The sequence below is a fragment of the Ovis aries genome, chromosome 8 (assembly GCF_016772045.2).
Source record: "Ovis aries strain OAR_USU_Benz2616 breed Rambouillet chromosome 8, ARS-UI_Ramb_v3.0, whole genome shotgun sequence".
Classification (NCBI taxonomy): Eukaryota; Metazoa; Chordata; class Mammalia; order Artiodactyla; family Bovidae; genus Ovis; species Ovis aries.
The window spans coordinates 39,738,361-39,759,563 of NC_056061.1; the positions used below are offsets into that span (position 1 = coordinate 39,738,361).

Here is a 21,203-nt window from a genome sequence, read left to right on the forward strand (position 1 = left end):
TTAAAGCTCAGAATGTTGAGAAAACGAAGATCATGGCATCTGGTCCCATCACTTCATGGGAAATAGATGGGGAAACAGTGGCTGACTTTATTTTTGGGGGCTCCAAAATCACTGCAGATGGTGACTGCAGCCATGAAATTAAAAGCCACTTATGCCTTGGAAGAAAAGTTATGACCAACCTAGATAGCATATTAAAAAGCAGAGACATTACTTTGTCAACAAAAGTCCGTCTAGTCAAGGCTATGGTTTTTCCAGTAGTCATGTATGGATGTGAGAGTTGGACTATGAAGAAAGCTGAGAGCCAAAGAATTGATGCTTTTGAACTGTGTTGTTGGAGAAGACTGCTGAGAGTCCTTTGGACTGCAAGGAGATCCAACCAGTCCATTCTAAAGGAGATCAGCCCTGGGATTTCTTTGGAAGGTATGATGCTAAAACTGAAACTCCAGTACTTTGGCCACCTCATGTGAAGAGTTGACTCATTGGAAAAGACTCTGATGCTGGGGAGGATTGGGGGCAGAGGAGAAGGGGATGACAGAGGATGAGATGGCTGGATGGCCTCACCGACTCAATGGTCATGAGTTTGAGTGAACTCCTGGAGTTGGTGATGGACAGGGAGGCCTGGCGTGCTTTGATACATGAGGTTACAAAGAGTCAGACACGACTGAGCAACTGAACTGAACTGAATGATATTTTTCCTGGAAAAGGCAATGGCAACCCACCCCAGTATCCTTGCCTGGAAAATCTCATGCACAGAAGAACCTGGTGGGCTGCAATACATGGGGTAGCAAAGAGTCGGGCATGACTGGGTGACTAACACTTACTTACTTATTAATGATATTCTTAAAGATTAAGTATGTACAGTGTGATCCCTAGAGAAATTACTATAAGTATGCTACAAAGAGATATAGTAAAAAAGCTAATAGATAAATTGTAAATTTAAGATATAGCCAAATATACTTAAAATAATATTCAAAATATAATCCAAAAGACCATAAGAAAGAGTAAACATGGTAACAATAACGACAAAACCCAGAAGGGAACAATAACGACAAAACCCAGAAAGGACAAACAGAAAAGTAACTAAATAATATGACTGTATCACATTAAATGAAAATTATCTAAACACACAAAGTAAGACATAGACTGTCAGGTTGAATGGAAAACAAAATCCAGGTATATGCTCTTTGTAAACTAACCCACTTTTTGTAAGAGATCCACTAATATGACACATATTAAAAGAAAAATCATTGTATTTGTGACAGGAAAGCTGGAGTGGCCATATTAATATCAGAAAAAATAGACTTTGCTGCATGTGCTGTGCTGTGCCAAGTCCAGCCCTTTGCAACCCTCATGGACTATAGCCCACAAGGCTCCTCTGTCCATGGGGATTTTCCAGGCAAGAATGGGTTGCCATGTCCATCTCTAGGAAATCTTGCCAACCCAGGGATGGAACCCAGGTCTCCTGCATTGCAGGTGCATCCCACCTGAACCACCAAGGAAGCCCAAGAATACTGCAATGGGTAGCCTATCACTTCTTCAGGGGATCTTCCTGATCCAGGAATGAAACCGGGGTCTCCTGCATTGCATGTGGATTTTTTACCAGCTGAGCTACCAGGGAAGCCCTTTGTTGCATGTGTGTGCTAAGTCACTTCAGTCGTGTCCAGCTCTTCGTGATCCCATTAGCTGTAGCCCACCAGGCTTCTCTGTCCATGGGATTCTCCAGGCAAGAATACTGGAATGGCTTGCCATTTCCTACCCCAGGGTATCTTCCCAACCCAAGGACTGAACCCACATTTCTTAAGTCTCCTGCATTAGCAGGCGGGTTCTTTACCACTAGCAGCACCTGTAGTGTTTCAAAATTATTCAACACAGTATTAAATAATCAATAGGTCAGAAAGAAAGTCTCAAGAGAAACTGGAAAACACTTTTAACTAAGAGAAAATGAAAATACCACATATCTTAGAGGGAAATTAATAGCACTAAGTGCTTTTATTAGAAAAGAAGCAAGTCTGAAATCAATAATTAAGCTTCCATTTTGAAAAACTAGAAGTAAACAGTAAATCACAACCAGAACAAAGAGAAATAAATAAACACTCAAGGTAAAAGCAGAAAGTAATAAAATTTTAAAAAGAAAAGCAATAGAGTTAAGCCACACATTGGGAAAACAGAATTACAAATTATGTACATGATAAAACATTTCACCAAAGAACACATATGAATGGACAACAGTGTCATGAAAGATTACCCCCAGCCATACAGATGACAGTAACAAGTATTGACAAGGATACTGAGAAAAAGGAACCTTTATATATTGATGATGAAAATATAAAACACTGCAGCCATTTTGGAAAACTGTTTTTCAATTTCTTAAAATATACATAAATTTACCTTAAGACCAGAAATTCTATTTTTACTCCATATTTACTCAGGAGAAATTAAAGCATACATCTACATTAAAAACTTATATACAAATGTTCATAGCAGCTATATTGATAATATTCAGAAAGTGGCATGCATGCCAAGTCTCTTATGTCTGGTTCTTTGTGACCCTATGCTGCAGTCTGCCAGGCTCCACTGTCCAGGGGATTCTCCAGGCAAGAATATTGGAGCGGGTTGCCAAGAAACAAAATATTGATACATACAACATGGATGATCCCAAAATACATTTGCCAAGTAAAAGAAGCCATATTAAAATGCTAGATACCAAAAAACATAATTTATATAATATTCTGGATCAGTAAAAACACAGGGACAGAGAATTGATTACTGATTATCAGGAGTTGAGGAAGGAGAGATCTGACTCCAGTGTTTGCATGAGAAATTTCAGGAGGAGTAATAGAGTTTTGATGGTGAGTACACAACAGTATGAATTTTTCAAAACTCATAGAATTGGACAACAAAGAGTTAATTTTACTATATGAAAGTTTAAGTTAAAATTTTTTACTGTTTCAGTTATGACTTTTCTTACATTAATACTTTCAACTGGAGGGAATGGAAAGGAAAAGTTCCTTCCATTCTTTCAATTTGAAAAACGGTAAGTCACCTTTCTTTAACCTATAGATACTTTGGAGAACAATTATAAGCCGATATCATGAAAGTTTTGGATATGTTAAATCTATCTTTAACTATCTATCAAGGTTTCCCTGAGAACTCAGTTGGTGAGGAATCTGTCTGCAATGCAGGAGACCCCGGTTTGATTCCTGGGTTGGGAAGATCCACTGGAGAAGGAATAGGCTACCCACTCCACTATTCTTAGGCTTCTCTTGTGGCTCAGCTGGTCAAGAAGCCACCTGCAACGTGGGAGACCTGGGTTCAATCCCTGGGTTGGGAAGATCCCCTGGAGAAGCGAAAGGCTACCCATTCCAGTATTCTGGCCTGGAGCATTCCATGGACTGTATAGTCCATGGGGTCGCAAAGAGTCAGACCCAACTAAGTGACTTTCACTAAATCTATCTTGGCCTTCATTGCCCTAACATATTGCCCATTCTATGGCATTTGAACATGGTTTCTAACTTATATATTTCTCTAATCATTTTATATTTTAAATTTTGTCTGTGTAATAGAATTAGAGGTTTCTTGAGGACAGGAATCATGACTTCTCATGATTTTTTAACTACCATAGTAATAGAAATGTCTTAGAATGTTTGTAATTCCTTTTGAAAAAGAATGAAATGAAACAGGGTGGGTGTTACATGTTGGATAAACTAAAGTAACGGAATAGAAGAGGGTACCCCATACCTCTAATAAGTATTATCCTCCAATTCTTAGGTAATAAACCTGACACTCAGAGCTTAAGAAATTTGTCCAAGATCATACAACTAGAAAATATAGACTGTGGGATTTAAACTTAGGGATGCTGATCTATGAAGTGTCCTTCAAACAACGATCTCCACTTTAGCTTATCCTATAACATGGTGAACAAATTCCAATGGAGGTGAATTGACAGAGACTGTTGACATTAGAATTTCAAAATTTCAAGAGGGCGCTACAGTACTTCAGTCTTTGCTTCTTACAGAAGCCCAAGATATTAGATTGCAATGAGCGCTCCCTTAAAATTAACTCATCATATTGCTGTAGAAAGGGAACTGACCTTTGGAGCCCAAAAGTTCTGGTTCTTCCCCTTCCCAAACCTATGCCTTGTGAAATCTATAAAATTCGGCTTCCTAGAAACAGGAAATTAGATTAGGTGCTTTTTGTTGGTGGGAAAACTCTGAGGCAGAGCTTAAGAGGAAAGAAGTTTATTAAGGAATACTCTTGGAAACAACCATCTGTACAAGAAAAGGGAAGGAAAGTAGGAATAGACAGAGGGAGATAATGACTGCAAAGTAATCTCAGTGAGGCCTCAGCTAACTGATGGGGGCTCTGAAGTTGAGATCACCCTTCAGAGTTATCCCAACTTAGGGTACGGAGAAGGGCTAAGCACTTATACCTTCATGCCATTGTTATCGGATTCCAGATGCTGCAATTTGGGCAAGCAAGCTCTCTTTACTGAAGGCAATTCTGAAAACGGCTGACAAGCAAGGGCTGACAAGAGCATTTCAGCAGCTGGAAGGGGAATCTTGGTGGTACACCAAGTCCCATAAAGTGACTTCTAAGATTGTTCCAACTCTGGTGGCATCACAAGGATTAACCAGAAAATAATTCCAAGTGAAAAATTAAAAAGGTCTTCAACTAACACACCTCCCATAGAAAACTGAAAATTAAAGACGACACTAAGCAGGGGGAAAGTGAGTTGTAGGAACATAATTACTTATAACTGCTGGTTTCAGAGGGATAATCTTAAAGCTCCAAGGAAATTTATGACTCTTCAGTTCAGTTCAGATCAGTTACTCAGTCGGGTCTGACTCTTTGCGACCCCATGAACTGCAGCACGCCAGTCCTCCCTGTCCATCACCAACTCCCAGAGTCCACTCAAACCCATGTCCATTGAGTCGGTGATGCCATCCAACCATCTCATCCTCTTGTCGTCCCCTTCTTCTCCTGCCCTCAATCTTCCCCAGCATCAGGGTCTTTTCAAATGAGTCAGTCCTTCCCATGAGGTAGCCAAACTATTGGAGTTTCAGCTTCAACATCAGTCCTTCCAATGAACACCCAGGACTGATCTCCTTTAGGATGGACTAGTTTGATATCTTTGCAGTCCAAGGGACTCTCAACAGTTTTCTCCAACACCACAGTTCAAAAGCATCAATTCTTCGGCAGTCAGCTTTCTTCACAGCCCAACTCTCACATCCATACATGACTACTGGAAAAACCATAGCCTTGACTAGATGCACCTTTGTTGACAAAGTAATGTCTCTGCTTTTCAATATGCTATCTAGCTTGTTCATAACTTTTCTTCCAAGGAATAAGCGGCTTTTAATTTCATGGCTGCGGTCACCATCTGCAGTGATTTTAGAGCCCAGAAAAATAAAGTCTGACACTGTTTCCACTGTTTCCCCATCTATTTCCCATGAAGTGATGGGACCAGATACCATGATCTTCGTTTTCTCAACATTCTGAGCTTTAAGCGAACTTTTTCACTCTCCACTTTCACTTTCATCAAGAGGCTTTTTAGTTCCTCTTCACTTTCTACAATAAGGGTGGTGTCATCTGCATACCTGAGGTTATTGATATTTCTCCTGGCAATCTTGAGTTCAGCTTGTGTTTCTTCCAGCCCAGTGTTTCTCATGATGTAGTCTGCATGGAAGTTAAATAAGCAGGGTGACAATATACAGCCTTGACGTACTCCTTTTCCTATTTGGAACCAGTCTATTGCTCCATGTCCAGTTCTAACTGTTGCTTCCTGACCTGCACACAGGTTTCTCAAGAGGCAGGTCAGGTGGTCTGGTATTCCCATCTTTCAGAATTTTCCACAGTTTATTGTGATCCACACAGTGGATGGCAAAGGCTTTGGCATAGTCAATAAAGCAGAAGTAGACATTTTTCTGGAACTCTCTTGCTTTTTCAATGAGCCAGAGGATGTTGGCAATTTGATGTCTGGTTCCTCTGCCTTTTCTAAATCTGGCTTGAATATCTGGAAGTTCACTGTTCACATATTGCTGAAGCCTGGCTTGGAGAATTTTAAGCTTCACTTTACTAGCGTGTGAGATAAGTGTGATTGTGCAGTAGTTTGAGAATTCTTTGGCATTGCCTTTTTTTCAGATTGGAATGAAAACTGACCTTTTCCAGTCCTGTGGCCACTGCCACTCTACATAGATGTTATTCAACAAATTTATTAATGTAATTCAGGTGGTGGCAATTCTGTTATATAAAAAGCCAGACAATAAATAGTTTAGCCTTTGTGGACTGTATACTCTTAGTTGTAACCCTTAACTTAACAGCTGTAGTGAGAAAGTAATCACAAACAATATATCAACTAATGTGTGAATCTGAGTTCCAACAACACTTTTCTTCTAAAAACAGGTGGCAAGCGAAACTTGACCCATGAATTATAGTTTGCTGACTAATATAATTGAATTACATGAATTTTAACTCATTCCCTTTCTGAACACCACAGAGCACCATGCAAACCCTAGAACGACTGTATGACTTTAATGTGAAAGATAAAAAAACCTTTTTCCTGGGAGATCATTTTCAAGATGAATTTTCTGTTACCCAAAATATAAAAATTTACTTTAGATTGAGTGATCAAAAACAGTTTCTATGAAGGAGAATAGTTTTAGCCTCTGTAACTTAGTGTTGTAAGATAATAAAACTGATGGGTGTTTGTGAGGGCAACTTCTAGTTGTCCATCATATTTAGTTCAGTTCAGTTCAGTCGCTCAGTCATGTCCGACTCTTTGCAACCCCATGAATCGCAGCACACCAGCCCTCCCTGTCCATCACCAACTCCCGGAGTTCGCTCAGACTCATGTCCATCGAGTCAGTGATGCCATCCAGCCATCTCATCCTCTGTCGTCCCCTTCTCCTCCTGCCTCCAATCCTTCCCAGCATCAGTCTTTTCCAATGAGTCAACTCTTCACATGAGGTGGCCAAAGTACTGTAGTTTCAGCTTTATCATCATTCGTTCCAAAGAAATCCCAGGGCTGATCTCCTTCAGAATGGACTGGTTGGATCTCATCTGTTCCCTAATTTTAGTTTGACAGGATAAAGATTGTTATTTCCCAGCTTGTTTAACTTTCAGCTCGACCTGACAGAGCTAAATGAAGAATAAGGAAGTATTGAACTGGGTCAGAAACTGGATGAAATGCCTAGGTACATCTAGGGGTGAGTGTTATTGTTTCCAAAATAAGCTCAATGATGTAGTATGTGTAAGTGAATTTAGTATGAGCAACTTTTAGAACTGAGCTTAAAAGGATACATGCCCTTTCCCCTTTTTCTCCTTTTTGCCAGATGGAAAGTACATGTGCTGGCTACAACAGGAGCAGCCTTTATGGACCATGAAATGAACTTAAAATTGAAGCCCACACATTGTGTAGACACAAGATATAAGAATCCTGGAATCCTAAAACCATACAAAAGCACCAGGTCTAGACTGATTTCATGACATTCATGGGCAAAGAAGATGCTTTTGTTTACTGTGCCGTGCTTGGATGCTCAGTTGTGTCCGACTCTTTGTGATCCCGTAGACTGTAGCCTGCCAGGCTCCTCTGTCCATGGGGATTCTCCAGGTAAGAATATTGGAGTGCACTGCCATGCCCTCCTCCAGGGGATCTTCCCAACCTAGGGACTGAACCTAGGTCTCCCACATACCAGGTAGATTCTTTACTGTCTGAGCCACTAGGGAAGCCCATGATTACTGAAGTGGGTAGCCTTTCCCTTTTCCAGGGGATCTTCCTGATCCAGGAATCAACCTGGGGTCTCCTGCATTACAGGTACATTCTTTACCAGCTGGGCTACTAGGAAGATACAGTTAATTTGAGTTTTGTGCCATTTGCAGCTTTGCCCAACTCAAAGTATTACAGAATTTTATGTTAAATTGAGAGTTCAACAGAAACCTCTATAAGGGAGAGAGATTTTAGCTAAGATCTCAAGGACAAATAGGAACCAAGCCTAGAAAAGGCAAGAGGAAAAAAAAAAATCAATTCTGGCATAAGGCACAACATTTTGAGACAGGAAAGAATATAGTGTATAAGAGGAACTGGTAGAAGGCCAGCATGGCTCATGATTTGTTAAAGGGGTGGAGGGTAGACATAGGAAGGGGTCAGATCACAAATGTTAGGAGTTAGGTTTCACTCTAAGAACAACAGGAGGCCACTGACAGATTTTAAATAACCAAGAGATTTGTACCTCCCCTTGACAAGTGTGAATGACTGCCCCCCAAAGCCTGACTGCCCATGCCCCTCCAGCCTCTTTTTAATTTTTTTAAAATTTTATATTGGAGTATAGAAGATTTATAGTGTTGTGTTCATTTCAGGTGTATAGCAAAGTGATTAAATTTACATATACATATATCCATATACACACTACTATATGTAACATGTAACACAGATAATCAACAAAGACCTACTGTATAGCACAGGGAACTCTATTCAATATTCTGTAATAACCTATATGGGTAAAGAATCTAGCCTCTTTCTGTTGGTGTCACCCGAGCCCTTCAGGCAGTCTTCTTCACAAACTTCCTCCCGAGATACCTCAGGTCTTACTCCCTCCTTCAGGAGCCACGTACTATGCATTTACCCCAGAGGCATTACAGCTCATTCCCTCCACAGCACTGTCTCCTGACTCTGCCACCATGAGGCACACCAGCCAATCTTCTGCTCTGTCAGCACAGAGACAGGGACCTGTGTGCCCCCAAACACCAAAAAATACACTTCAGCCCATTTAAGTGGTTCCTGAAGTTCTCCTCCCTTGACCTGAAGAAAGAGAAGGGAAACACTTCTATGCTCAGTCTTTAAAGAAATCCTCTCTCTTAAAAGTCTAGCCCCTAGTGAATTCCTTTATATATATATATATATATATATATATATATATATAGGTGGATGATCAGTTAATGATGATAAAACCAAATTTTGGCTACCTACTTTGCAATAATGATCTATTACCTCAGATAGAATATTGGGTTATAGCTAATTTTCTCAGGGTGATATCTCAGCTGAAACTGCAAAACTAAGAAAATATAATTATAACAACTTTCAAAAAGACCCCCCACCAAATACAAATATTGATAGTTAAAGACAAAAGGCAACATTTCATTCATTTATTCAAAAGTCTTTCAAAGGGCCTACTAAGGTACTATCCCAAATGCTGAGGACATAATAATGGACAAATCTCAAGTTTATTGCCTAGAGAGGAGACAGATATGGCACAATTACTCTGTATATATGAAGTTTATTATCCTGCATATATATGCTATGTATAAAAGTTATGTATTCTACTTGTATGACCTGAAAATCTAACTCAGGGATGTTTAGGAAAGAATAGAACCTTTGATGTAGTCTTTGAACAGAGAAGCAGAGTACCAGCAAGGCCAGAGTTGAGGACTTCGTAAGGCAGACCATAAGACGATATCCTGGGCCAGGCAAAAAAGTTACCAAAGTCTTAGCTAGAAACAGGACTAAGGATATGCACCTTGGGTAGGCATCAGGAAAAGAGTAACTGGGTAACTGAAGAAAAGAGGCAGAGCAGGAAGCAGTACACTGTGGGGTGGAAATTTTTCTCTGGAGGAAGCTGTCTCTGAGACAGGCAGACACATCACAGCTCTTTTGGTATAGCACAGTAAAGGTAATAATATAGTACATAGTACTTACACAAATGTAAAAAGAATAATTTATTTTTCCTGGACAGGGAGATGTTATGGTAAGATATGACAGCACAGAAGTGATATACAAGAAGTGTCATATAAGAAGATAATCCCAGCAGGTAAGAGAAGAGGAAAGGAGTGTTGGGCGTATGTTGCTTTGCCTGTACAGTATTTCACCTTCCTTCTTTGGTAACAATATTCTGCTTTTGCTTTGGAGAATCACTCCTCTTTCATTTCCTGTTCTCTTAGAGTGATTATAAATTAAGGTGTCCTATCCACTTTCTAGCTCTAAATAGAACCACATATTAATACATATGTTAAGAAGCAGGAAGTAAAGGGCATGCATGCGTGCATGCATAGTCGTGTCCAACTGTTTGTGACCCCATGGACTGTAGCCTGCCAGGTTTCTCTCTCTATGGGGTTATCCTAGCAAGAATACCAGAGTGGGTTGCCTTTTCCACCTCCAGGGGATTTTCCTGACCTAGGGATTGAATCCGCATCTCCTGCGGCTCCTGTATTAGCAGGTAGATTACCACTGAGCCACCTGAGAAGTCCCAAGTAAAGGGCACAGAACAGTGTAAAATAAGTGTTTTCCAATCCATCTTCATTCTCACAATGATACTCTGATATAGACTAGAATTCAGGGATTGCAAACTGGCAGCCAGGCCAGCTTGGCCTAGAAATGTGTTTTTCTTGACTCGTGTAATGTTTTTCTAGTGTGTTTGTATGTCTTTACACAGGGTTTACAATCTTCTGATTACCACATACTCCAATACTAGTAGTATAGTGTTAGTCGCTCAGTCATGTCTGACTTTTTAAAACCCCATGGACCCCAAGTCCATGGAATTCTCCAGGCAAGAATACTAGAGTGGGAAGCTATTTCCTTCTCCAGAGGATCTTCCCAACCCCAGTCTCCTGCGTTGCGGGCAGATTCTTAATCTTCTGAGCCACCAGGGACCTTCTGCCTTATACCAGCCCTAAGGTCGCAGGTGGACATGAAAGGAGGCCAGACTGCTTATATTGTACTATGTCGGAAGCTTTACTTACATTTTTAATGTAATTGCCACAAGAAGCTTATGAGGTACAAACGGAAAATGAGACAGGCTTTGAAATCAGACCTACCTATAGAATCATCTTGAGTCTTTCTACCATACCTAAAACCCAATTCAACAATATCGTCACTCATTTAATATCATTCAGTCTTTTAATATCCATTCACTCTTTAATATTGACTTATTGAACATCCTCAAGAAGCATTTTTGAAGGTATAAGTAAGTAAAGTCACTCAGTCATGTCCGACTCTTTGCGACCCCATGGACTGTAGCCTACCAGGCTCCTTTGCCCATGGGATTTTCCAGGCAAGAGTACTAGAGTGGGTTGCCATTTCCTTCTCCAGGGGATCTTCCCAACCCAGGGATCGAAACTGGGTCTCCCGCATTCCAGGCAGACACTTTAACCTCTGAGCCGTAAAAGCAGACATGGTTCCTCTTCTCTTGAAGCTTACATTGTAGTATGTGTTTTAGTCACTTGGTTGTGTCCAAGTCTTTGTGACCCCATGGTCTGTAGCCTACCAGGCTCCTCTGTCCACGGGATTTCCCAGGCAAGAATACTGGAGTGGGCTGCCATTTTCTTCTACATGGGATCTTCCTGACCCAGGGACTGAACCTGGGTCTCCCACAATGCAGGCAGATTCTTTACCATCTGAGCCACCAGGTAAGTAGTGTAGGATATAAATATTACCAATTACATATTTTACTATAAAGTTGCACCCGTAGTGAGTCCTTCCAAAGTGAGCTCCATGGATACCTATAATAGAGGGAGTTGGTATAATTTACAGAGATCATGGAAGACTTCTCTGAGGGTTAGATAGACGAGAAGAGATCTGAAGGATGTGCAATAGTACTATGAAGGGGAAGGAAGCACATTGGAGGCTGAGAGAACATGTACACAGACCTTGCAGAAAAGTGCGTGCATGCCACATTGCTTCAATCATGTCCAACTTTTTGGGACCCTGTGGACCATAGCCTGCCAGGCGCCTCTGTTCACAGGATTCTCCAGGCATGAATACTGGAGTGGGTTGCCATGCCCTCCTCCGTATTTTCCCGACCCAGGGATCGAACCTGTGTTGCCTGCATTAGCAGGATTCTTTACCCAGTGAGCCACCAGGGAAGCCTTCAGTGTGTTACGTTGTTGGTCAGTCGCCCAGTCACGTCCAACTCTTTACAACTTCATGGACTGTAGCTCACCAGACTCCTCTGTCTATGGAATTCTCCAGGCAAGAATATTGGAGTGGGTTGCCATTCCCTTCTCCAGGGGATCTTCCCGACCCAGGGATTGAAGTTAGGTCTCCTGTATAGCACACAGATTCTTTACAGGCTGAGCCATCAGGGAATCCTAATTCTTCTACAAATGATAGTATTTTTCTCTTTATATATATTGAAGCTCTGTTATTTGATATATATACACTGAATATTTTATCATCTTGATGAAATTAACTCCATTTCTGTCAGATTCACTCTGTTTTTCTTCAGCCTGGACTCTACTCCATGAGCCTGAACTTTATAAGTTACATCCTTGCCCTCGGTTTTTGAGTTGGGTCTGGCCACCAATGATGAGGGACGCTGCTTGGCTATTACATTGGGGAGGGAAAGAGATTTCAGTATAGGTGTACCGTGGCAATATTGTGGGTTTTGGTTCTAGGCCACCACAATAAAGTGAGTCACACAAACTGGTTTCCCAGTGCATATAAAAGTTGTGTTTACACTATACTGTAGTCTATCAAATGTGCAATAGCATAATGTCTTTAAACAATAAGGTCTATAACTTATGTAAAAGATACTTTATTACTAAAAAAGTGCTAACCATCATTTGGGCCTTCAGCAAGTCATAATCTTTTTGTTGATGGAGAGTCTCACTTCAGTGTTGATGGGTGCTGATGATCAGGGTAGTGGTTTCTGAAGGTTGGGGTAGCTGTGGCAATTTCTTAAAATAAGACAAAAATGAAGTTTGGCATGTTGATGACTCATGAATGATTTCTCTGTAGCATAGAATGATGTTTGATCGCATTTTACCCACAGTAGAATGCCTTTCAAAACGGAAGTCAATCTTCTCAACCCTGTTGATGCTTTTTCAGCTAAGTTTATGTACTAGTCTAAATCTTACGTTGTCACTGCAACAATTGATTAAGTTTGCTGTCTTACATGCGCCTGGTTTGTGGCATGCCAAAGGAATTATAATAGTATCATCAACCCTCACAGATCACCATAATAAATCTACTAATTAAAAAGTTTGAAATATTGTGACAGTCACCAAAATGTGACACAAGACATGAAGTGAGCAAATGCTATTAGTAAAATGGTACTACTAACAGACTTGTTAAATGCAGGGTTGCCACAAACCTTCACTTTGTAAAAACACAGTTATCTGGGAGGCACAAGAAAACAAACCACAACAAAAATGAGGTCTGCCTGTACCTAATCCTTTAGCTCCTTCCTGTTGGGTTCAGGTTGACATTGGCTATACTCCTTCATTAACGTAGCAAAGGTGCCTATGAGGTGGGTGGCATCTCCAACAGCAGTTAAGTCTCCTTGGATCTGGCACTCTCTTTTCCCTTACCTCTTAAGTCTAAAAGTAATCATGTCTCTGATCAGTTCTGGGAGCTTCACCATCACTTTTTGTTTCCTGGTAATATCACCCACCTCTTTGTAAAGTGCTCTTTCATTAAGCACCTTAAAACTAGGTCTCTTGAGCATGCCATCTGTTACCTGCTGCGGGTTCATACTGATACACCACCTATGAAAGTAGTAGCTTAAATTATTTCAGAGAATTTATTGATTCTTTACACTCCACTCACTTGTTTAAGCAAACTGACTACTCAACAACAGACACTTGGAAAAGGAAAAAGGGGTCTATTTCGCTATTACACCCAGGACAAACTATATTTGGACGAAAGGGCAATGGAGAATACAAAAATTACAGCAGGATATTTAAATGAGAAATTCCCATGTTTTCTTGAAACTGAAGACGGCTGAACGGTGTTATCTCTGATTTAGACTGAAAAGTCTTTACAAAAGTGTTCAAGATTAAGTGTCTTAATAAACCTGTCCAGATAATGTTGTTAAAGGTGGGGGTGGGGGTGGGGGAGGCGCGCAACAGTTTTTATACCGAAATCAAGTTCCATGTGACCTACTCAGTATTTCCACCCACTGGAGTAACCTCATTTTTGCACTTGCCTTGTCCATAATCCATGAACAAAAGGCATCTACGACCTCGACAAAGCAGCTGCGGGGACTAGCTCAGGAACTAGAGGCTCAGGAGCGGCCCTCAGACACCCGCTTGCGATTGGCTCCAGTGGAGCTCTTTCCTTAAGTTCGGCCAGACTACAAACCCCGCGGTCCCTAAACCTCGTTCACCTCAGCCCGTTTCCTTCTTAAGTGAGGTTCCGCCTTCCGGCCCAAAGTACCAATTAAAACTACCAAATGGAGGGAAAAAAATTAAGAAGGTAAAAACGCAAATAGCCTTACGGAGTCCTGGACTGGAAAATTCTCGCGAGAACTTGAGGAGTGCCGATGGGTCCCTCAGAGATCTCGCGAGCGCACCTCCGGGGGCGGGTTTCTCCGTAGCCCCGCCCTCCTTGAACGCGGATGTCTTGGCGGGAATTTCGTCTGTTTGTGGTCTAGACCCCCACGGGCTCGCTGGCTCTGGCCGGGACCGCCGGGGCGGATCTCGGGGACTCAGAGTGAGTAGGTACCACTTGCACCAAACCAAGGGCGCCGGGGTGTGCAGGACACCGGATCCCTTCGCCCTGTGGTCGGCCCGCGCTGATCGCTGCCTTGTGCGGACCTGGCGGGACTTGCCCAGGCGGGGAGAGCGGGGATTTGCTCTGGGCCCTCTGGATCCACGCCTGGAGTCCGGCCGGGGAGCTTGCAGTTCCGACACTGCGGGGAAACTGGCCCGGTGCGGTGTAGTAACTTAGCGGAGGGCGCAGGTCTAGTCGAGCTCTGGGCTTGAGGCTGAATCTGTCCTGCCAACTTTTTTTCTCTCCCACTGTACTGGGCTGCAGGGTCTGACGTAGAGGGGATTTTTAGGTTTCTGCCACAGCCAGTCCGGGGCGCAGTCTAAATTCTGACAGCCTTGATCTAGGGGCGTCGGTGGGCAGGGGCGGGTTGGGGGCGGTATATATTTATTGAGGATTTATTTCGCTTCTCGTTTTTTTCCTGTGTGCTAGGGTTGGAGGCGTTTGGGGAACTTTCTGAGGTCACCCCAAATCTCTCGGCCCTCCCCACCTCCAGGAATCACATCACAACTTCTTTGGAGCCCTTACTGATAGTCATTAATGAACTCCAAAAATTTCAGGAAATGGTAGACAATGGATAACTGTACCCCTGCGTCCACGTTTCTGACCGACAGCTTGGAACTGGAACTGAAGACAGAATGGTGCAACCCTCCCTGCTTTTCTTGTGATTTTGACAACAGAGGAGGAGGAAAACATTTTTCTGGAGAGTCCTACCTTTCCAGCGGAGCTCTTAAGCGGTAGGTTAAAAACAATCGGAAACAGTTTTTCCCTATTCAGAGTTTAGGAGTCTGTTTAGGTATGTTATTTAATTAAGACTTAAGTCAATTAAACTTTAATGTTCATCAGGCACTGTTTTTGCAAATCGGCTCGAATTACCATACGGATGCACGTTAATAGTTCTGTTGGTTACTTGTTAGAGCATACACATACCTGAAAGATTTTTGGAAGGATAATTTCCTTGCTACCTGCTGTTCTCTTACCTCACCGCTGCCTCAGCTTTGGAGTAGGGAGCCGGACACTAGATTTACCTTTTACTTAAAGTGAATTATAAACTATCGGGGCTTTTTGAAGTGGCACATTTTTTTTGTTGCCCCCCGAGTCTTCTAATTCTGTATATTTACACGTACAGAAGTCTTATAGGTCTTTTTTTTTTTTAAGCTTTCTTTAACTTTCGAGTAAATGCTCCAGATTGTGTAAATTCACAGAAATATCCTTCCAATCTCTTGTTTGAACAGTTGGATATTCATATTTCAGTAAAACTGCTGTTATTGAAATATTTTGGAAATACCTGCTGAGGCAGTTTTATTCAGAACAGAAAACATTTTTGTTGATTTTTACAACTGTACCTTCTTTCAGACCTTAAAAGATGTTATTCAACTTGATTATGCCCTTCTTTAGACGTGGCTCAGAATAACTCTGTTTTAAAAATTAAATGTCCCCTCAAAGGGTGAAATTCTACAACTGAAGACCACTGTTGAACGCAGGTGAAAGTATGTTCCCTATGGAAAGTATGTTCCACCTTTTTCCCTCAAGTTATAGTGCTGTTTAGTTAAACTTTTGTTTTTAAAAAATCATAATATAGGGTTGAATTCTTAATATAGTTCATTTGTAGTATTAGTGAGATACAAGGTACCAAAGTGTTACCTGACTTTTAACATTATTGCTGACATGTCTTTGTTAATATGGGTTCATATAATGCCAGAAACTCCTGCTATAGTATGAGATATAGCATACATTTTATGAAATTGAATCAGAATTTTTATTTCAGAGTAATTTTGAATCTTGATCCTTTACCAACTAATTTTGAAGAGGATACAGTGGAGCTATTTGGCATTGAGTGGGTTACTGAAACAGCATTAGTGAATTCATCTAGAGTTCTCTTTCATCTATTCAGGTATGTTTTGTCTTTTTTAAAAAACTGCCATTGAGTGAATATGCTGTTCAGTTTGTTGTTGGATTTTTTTTTTTTTGCTATTCAGTTTTAAGTTACATTTCTGGGTGGTTTCTAATACTGATTGCTGCTCACCTGGTTATCTTATCAGCAACAACACTTAAGCAGTAATGCTTGATGGAGTAATGGTTTTAATGGGTTTATTCTTTTAGTGGTTTTGCAGAATTTTTATTCTGTTGTATTTGACATTGGGCTTCTGCAGTGGCTCAGTAGTAAAGAGTCTGCCTGCAGTGTAGGAGACGCAGGAGACATGGGTTCAATCCTTGGGTCTGGAAGAACCCCTGGAGGAGGAAATTGCAACCCACTCCGGTATCCTTGGCTGGGAAATCCCATGGACAGAGGAGCCTGGTGGGCCACAGTACATAGGGTCACAAAGAGTTGGACATGACTGACCATACACACATATTTGACATCATTTATTGAAAACTAATATTTAAGGCTTTGAACTATACCATAACTTTGGAAGAAAAATAAAATACTTTTGTTGCTTTTTGTTGTTCAGTCGCTCAGTCCTGTCTGACTGTTTGTGACCCTGTGGACTACAGCACACCAGGCCTCCCTGTCCTTCTCTATGTCCTGTACTTTGCTCAGACTTATGTCCATTGAGTCAATGATCCTATTCAACCACTTCATCCTTTGTCACCCCCCTTCTCCTGTCCTCAGTCTTGCCTAGCATTAGGGCTGCTTAATAGACATAATTTTTCAGTAATCTTTAGAGAATGAACTCATACTTTCTAGACTGCGTAATAGAAATATGATTAATCTAGACAACATTAAAAATGTTAATGAAAATTTTTAACATACTCAAATATAGAGAGAATAGCATAGTGAACCCTCACATACCTTCCCTCAGTTATGATAAACATCATGGTTTCATCACATTTCCTTCTGTCCCTTTCTCTCTGCCTTTGGCTTAAATATTTTCCAAGCAGATTCCAGGTATCATACCATCTCACCCTTAAATACTTCAATATTTATCTCTTAAAAATATGAACTTAAAATAAACATTACTCATTATCACAATTAATTAAATTGAAGTGATTCATTATTACTTAAAACCCAGTCCATAATTCATATTTGAGATTTGAAGTTACTTATCAAAGGCAAATATTGTCTCAAAATACATTAAGAATGGTAATTCTAAAGTTTACCTGAAAGCATGAAAGATCCCAAATAGCCAAAACAATCCTGAGAAAGAAGAACAAAGCTGGAGTCATCACACTTTCTGATTTCAAACTATATTACCAAGGTATAATAAACAAACATCATGTTATTGGCATAAAAACAGACATATAGATGAATGGAACAGAACTGAGATAACAGAAATAAATCTACACCTAAATAGAGACAGTTAATTTATGGCAAAGGAGCAAAGAACATACGATAAAGAAAGGGCAGTCTCTTCAATAAGTGGTGTTGGGAAAATTAGACAATCACAGGTAAAAGACTGAAACCAAGCCACCATCTTATACACAAAAATTAACTCCAACTGGATTAAAAGCTTGAATATAAGACCTGAAACAATAAAATATCTAGAAGAAAATAAAGGCAGTGATCTCATTGACATCAGTCTTAGCAATGTTTTTCTGGCTCTGACTCCAAAGGCAAGGGAAACAAGCAAAAAATAAATAAATGTGACATCAAGCTAAAAAACTACGCACAGCAAACAATCATCAAAGTGAAAAGGCAACCTACTGGAGGGGAGAAGGCATTTGCAAGTCATCAGTCAGTTCAGTCGCTCAGTTGTGTCCGACTCTTTGTGAGTCATATATTTGGTTTATATAAGGGGTTAATATTCATTTAGCTCAACAACAACAAAAAATCTGAAAAAAATGAGCAGAGAATCTGAATAGATATTTTTCTAAAGAATAATTGGAGACAGCCAACATGACAGGCACATGAAAGGATGTTCAGCATGACTTAAGGAAATGATGTCACCTCACATCTGACTGTTATCAAAAAGAAAAGAAATAACAAAATGAAGAAGATATGGAGAAAAGGGAACCCTTGTGCCCTGTTGGTGAGAATGTAAATCACTGCAGCCACTATGGAAAACAGTATGGAGCTTTTAAAAAATTAAGATAGAGCTACCCTATGACCTAGCTATTCCACTTCTGGGTATTTATCCAAAGGACATAGAAACACTAATTTGAAAAGATATATTCATCTCCTGTGTTCATTATAGCATTATTTTTAGTAGTCAGGATATGAAGATATAGAAACAACCTATGCGTCTTTCAATGGATGAATGGATGAAGAAATTTTAAATGTATGCATGTATACATTTATATATATATACATCTTTAAAATTATATATACATACATATATATACACAATGGAATATCATTCAGATTTAATAATGAATGGAATCCTGCCATTTGCAGCAACATGGATGGACCTCGAGGGTATTATACATAGTGAAATAAGCCAGAGAGTGACAAATACTGTGACTTCACATGGAATCTAAATAAAGCAAGTGAACAAACAATAAAACAAACTCATAGATGCAGAAAACCAGTTAGTGGTTACTAGAGGGGAAGGAGTTGAGGATGTGGGTGAAAAAGGTGAATTGAGTGAACTGTATGGTGATGGAGAGTAATTAGACTTGTGATGGTGCTCATGTGGTAGTATTCATAGATGTGGAATTACAGTGCTGTATACCTGAAACTTACATAATTAAAAAAATGTATGCATGATACATTTAAATGAAAATAGAAAGGTTGAGTGATTTCTCCTCTTACCCTGATCCCATGGGACCTGTGCCATGTTACATGTTTTGTTGGGAAAACAGTCTGAGTGATTGTGTATAATCTTAAACATTAAAGAATGAGTTTAGTCTTATCCAGGACATAGGTTATAAATATGGCTCCGTCTTTAGGGAGTTAAAAAAGGCAACTAGGAAGAGAATTGCAAGAGAAGACTATTGTGAGAAATACAGGTGGAACATCATAGATTAAAATTTTCCCTGATTAGTCTACATTACATATTCTATTCCTTTTCAGAACTCCTATTGTGTAATTATATGACACAGTTTAACATTTCCTATGTAACTGTTAACCTAGGATGTTTAATGTAACTATGTTAAACTTCTTAGAGATATAAACAGTATCTTCTTGATGTTGAAATCTATGATATTTAATTTTTGAGATAAATGTATCTCTTAGATGTTTTTGGGAGGACAGACATAGATAGGCATGTTTTATCTTCTCTCAAAGTGTTTACTACCTGAAGGTGATGCTAATAAACATTCATGAAGCATCAAACATTATTCAGGGATGAGAGGCACTGAAGCTGTGTAAAAGATTTGGAAACACTGTCTGTAACTAATTGTTACATACTTTAAACTATTCAAAAACTAATTCTTACCCTACATTTTTTAAATTAGGCAACAGCTATACAACTTGGAAACCTTATTACAGGCCAGCTGTGATTTTGGTAAGTTTTAAGTGTGTTTAAAGACAAAAAGAAATGGCTCTCTCTATGATGTGTCACTGGATATCATCATAACGTGAAGGAAGTGTTAGTTTAGAAGTTCAGGAGACAGTTATATTTAGTGTTCAGAAAAAGTATGACACTTAAATTTTGCTCCTATATGAAATTTATGGTATTTTTCCAAATCTGCAAGTAAGATTGTTTTAAGGCCAATCATCTCTGAAGTAAGATAGTAACTTGCTTTGGGGGTGGGGAGTGTGATGGAAATGTAAAGTGCCAGACCTCATGCCTACGTTCTTGTTTCCCTTTCCTGCTTTCCGTTTTTGTTTTTATTGTGGGGTAATTGGTGTAATTTTAAGGTAGTGAAGGGAATTGAAGGGCAGTGTGTTTCAGGACAGGCTAGCTGCCTCTCCTTTGAACACTTTTCAGTTCAGTATAGACTTCAGAATCATGACTGTGTGGTCAGCCTGGATTCCAGCCCTGGCTAATTTCAGGCCTCACACCAGGTAATAGTTCCCACCTCACAGAGTTTTCATGAGGACTAAATGGCATAATGCATGTTAGGTGGTTAGCCTAGGATCTGTTGTTATGTCCAGCAACCACAGATCACTCGAAACACACCTTTGGTCAAAAAAGTGTTTTATTAGCTTAGGAGGCAAGGGAGAGAAACACATCATGAGGAACAGTTGGGGCCTCTCAGCAAGCGGAATTAGGGAGGGGCTTGTGTAGGGTATGTGCTTGCGCAGACTAATTTTGGGTCGAGTTTGAGGCTTTATTCTGGATTTGATGCTGTTAAGAAGCTGGAGCAACTTGGTAATTTTAAATTTTTCTTTAGAAGGTGGAATAAAAAGAAGGAGGCAATGGTAGGTTCTAGTTAGTGATGAAGCGATAGTCAGCTGGAAGAAGGGGATATTCTGTTCTTGGACTTTGTTTTCGCGTGGTTGTGTACTGCCCTGTTTCTGTGTGTGTCAAACATGATTACTGAGGCGGTTTGTTTTTTCTTGTTTCATCAAAATCATGGAGTGACTTTGTGTGATTATTTTTGATAATGTATGGCTGTTTAATTTCATTAGGAAACTCCATGGCCTTAATTGTTGTCTGCTGCCAGGGCTGTTCTGCTTTCTCAGTTGGTCCTCAGTAAATATTGAATATTCCTGTTCTGTTGTCACCCAAGTCCCTCCTTCATGTGCAAGGAGCTGATGCATCAGAGAGGAAAATTATGCTACTGAAGTTTGCAGTTGAGTAAAACAGACAAACAAGCAGAATTGGCACAGTACATGGAAAAGTGTAATAATAAAGACACGTGCAAGTTGCTACAGGAACCGAGGGGTTTATCTGTT

At 40.2% G+C, this 21,203-nt stretch overlaps 2 protein-coding genes across 7 annotated transcripts in view; one reads left to right on the forward strand and one right to left on the reverse strand.

Annotated features, from left to right (window-relative positions):
* LOC121820169 (uncharacterized) overlaps positions 1–15,017 on the reverse strand; it is a 435,057-nt gene extending 420,040 nt beyond the window's left edge. The window contains exons 1-2 of the mRNA XM_060419182.1: positions 15,008–15,017; positions 14,208–14,654 (exon numbers count right to left, since the gene is read on the reverse strand). Of these exons, the coding sequence (XP_060275165.1) occupies positions 14,208–14,654; positions 15,008–15,017 (457 nt within the window). The remainder of the gene's footprint in view (positions 1–14,207; positions 14,655–15,007) is intronic.
* Positions 14,303–21,203, forward strand: part of MMS22L (MMS22 like, DNA repair protein) — a 124,173-nt gene continuing 117,272 nt past the window's right edge. The window contains exons 1-4 of one of the 6 annotated variants that reach the window (XM_060419226.1): positions 14,303–14,430; positions 14,912–15,216; positions 16,248–16,373; positions 19,817–19,866. In XM_060419226.1, coding sequence (XP_060275209.1) covers positions 15,053–15,216; positions 16,248–16,373; positions 19,817–19,866 — 340 coding nt within the window. In that variant the 5' untranslated portion in view covers positions 14,303–14,430; positions 14,912–15,052. Of the gene's footprint in view, positions 14,431–14,911; positions 15,217–16,247; positions 16,374–19,816; positions 19,867–21,203 lie in introns of those variants that run through there. The other 5 variants (XM_012182737.5, XM_042253387.2, XM_012182736.4 and 2 more) reach the window with 5 other exon arrangements.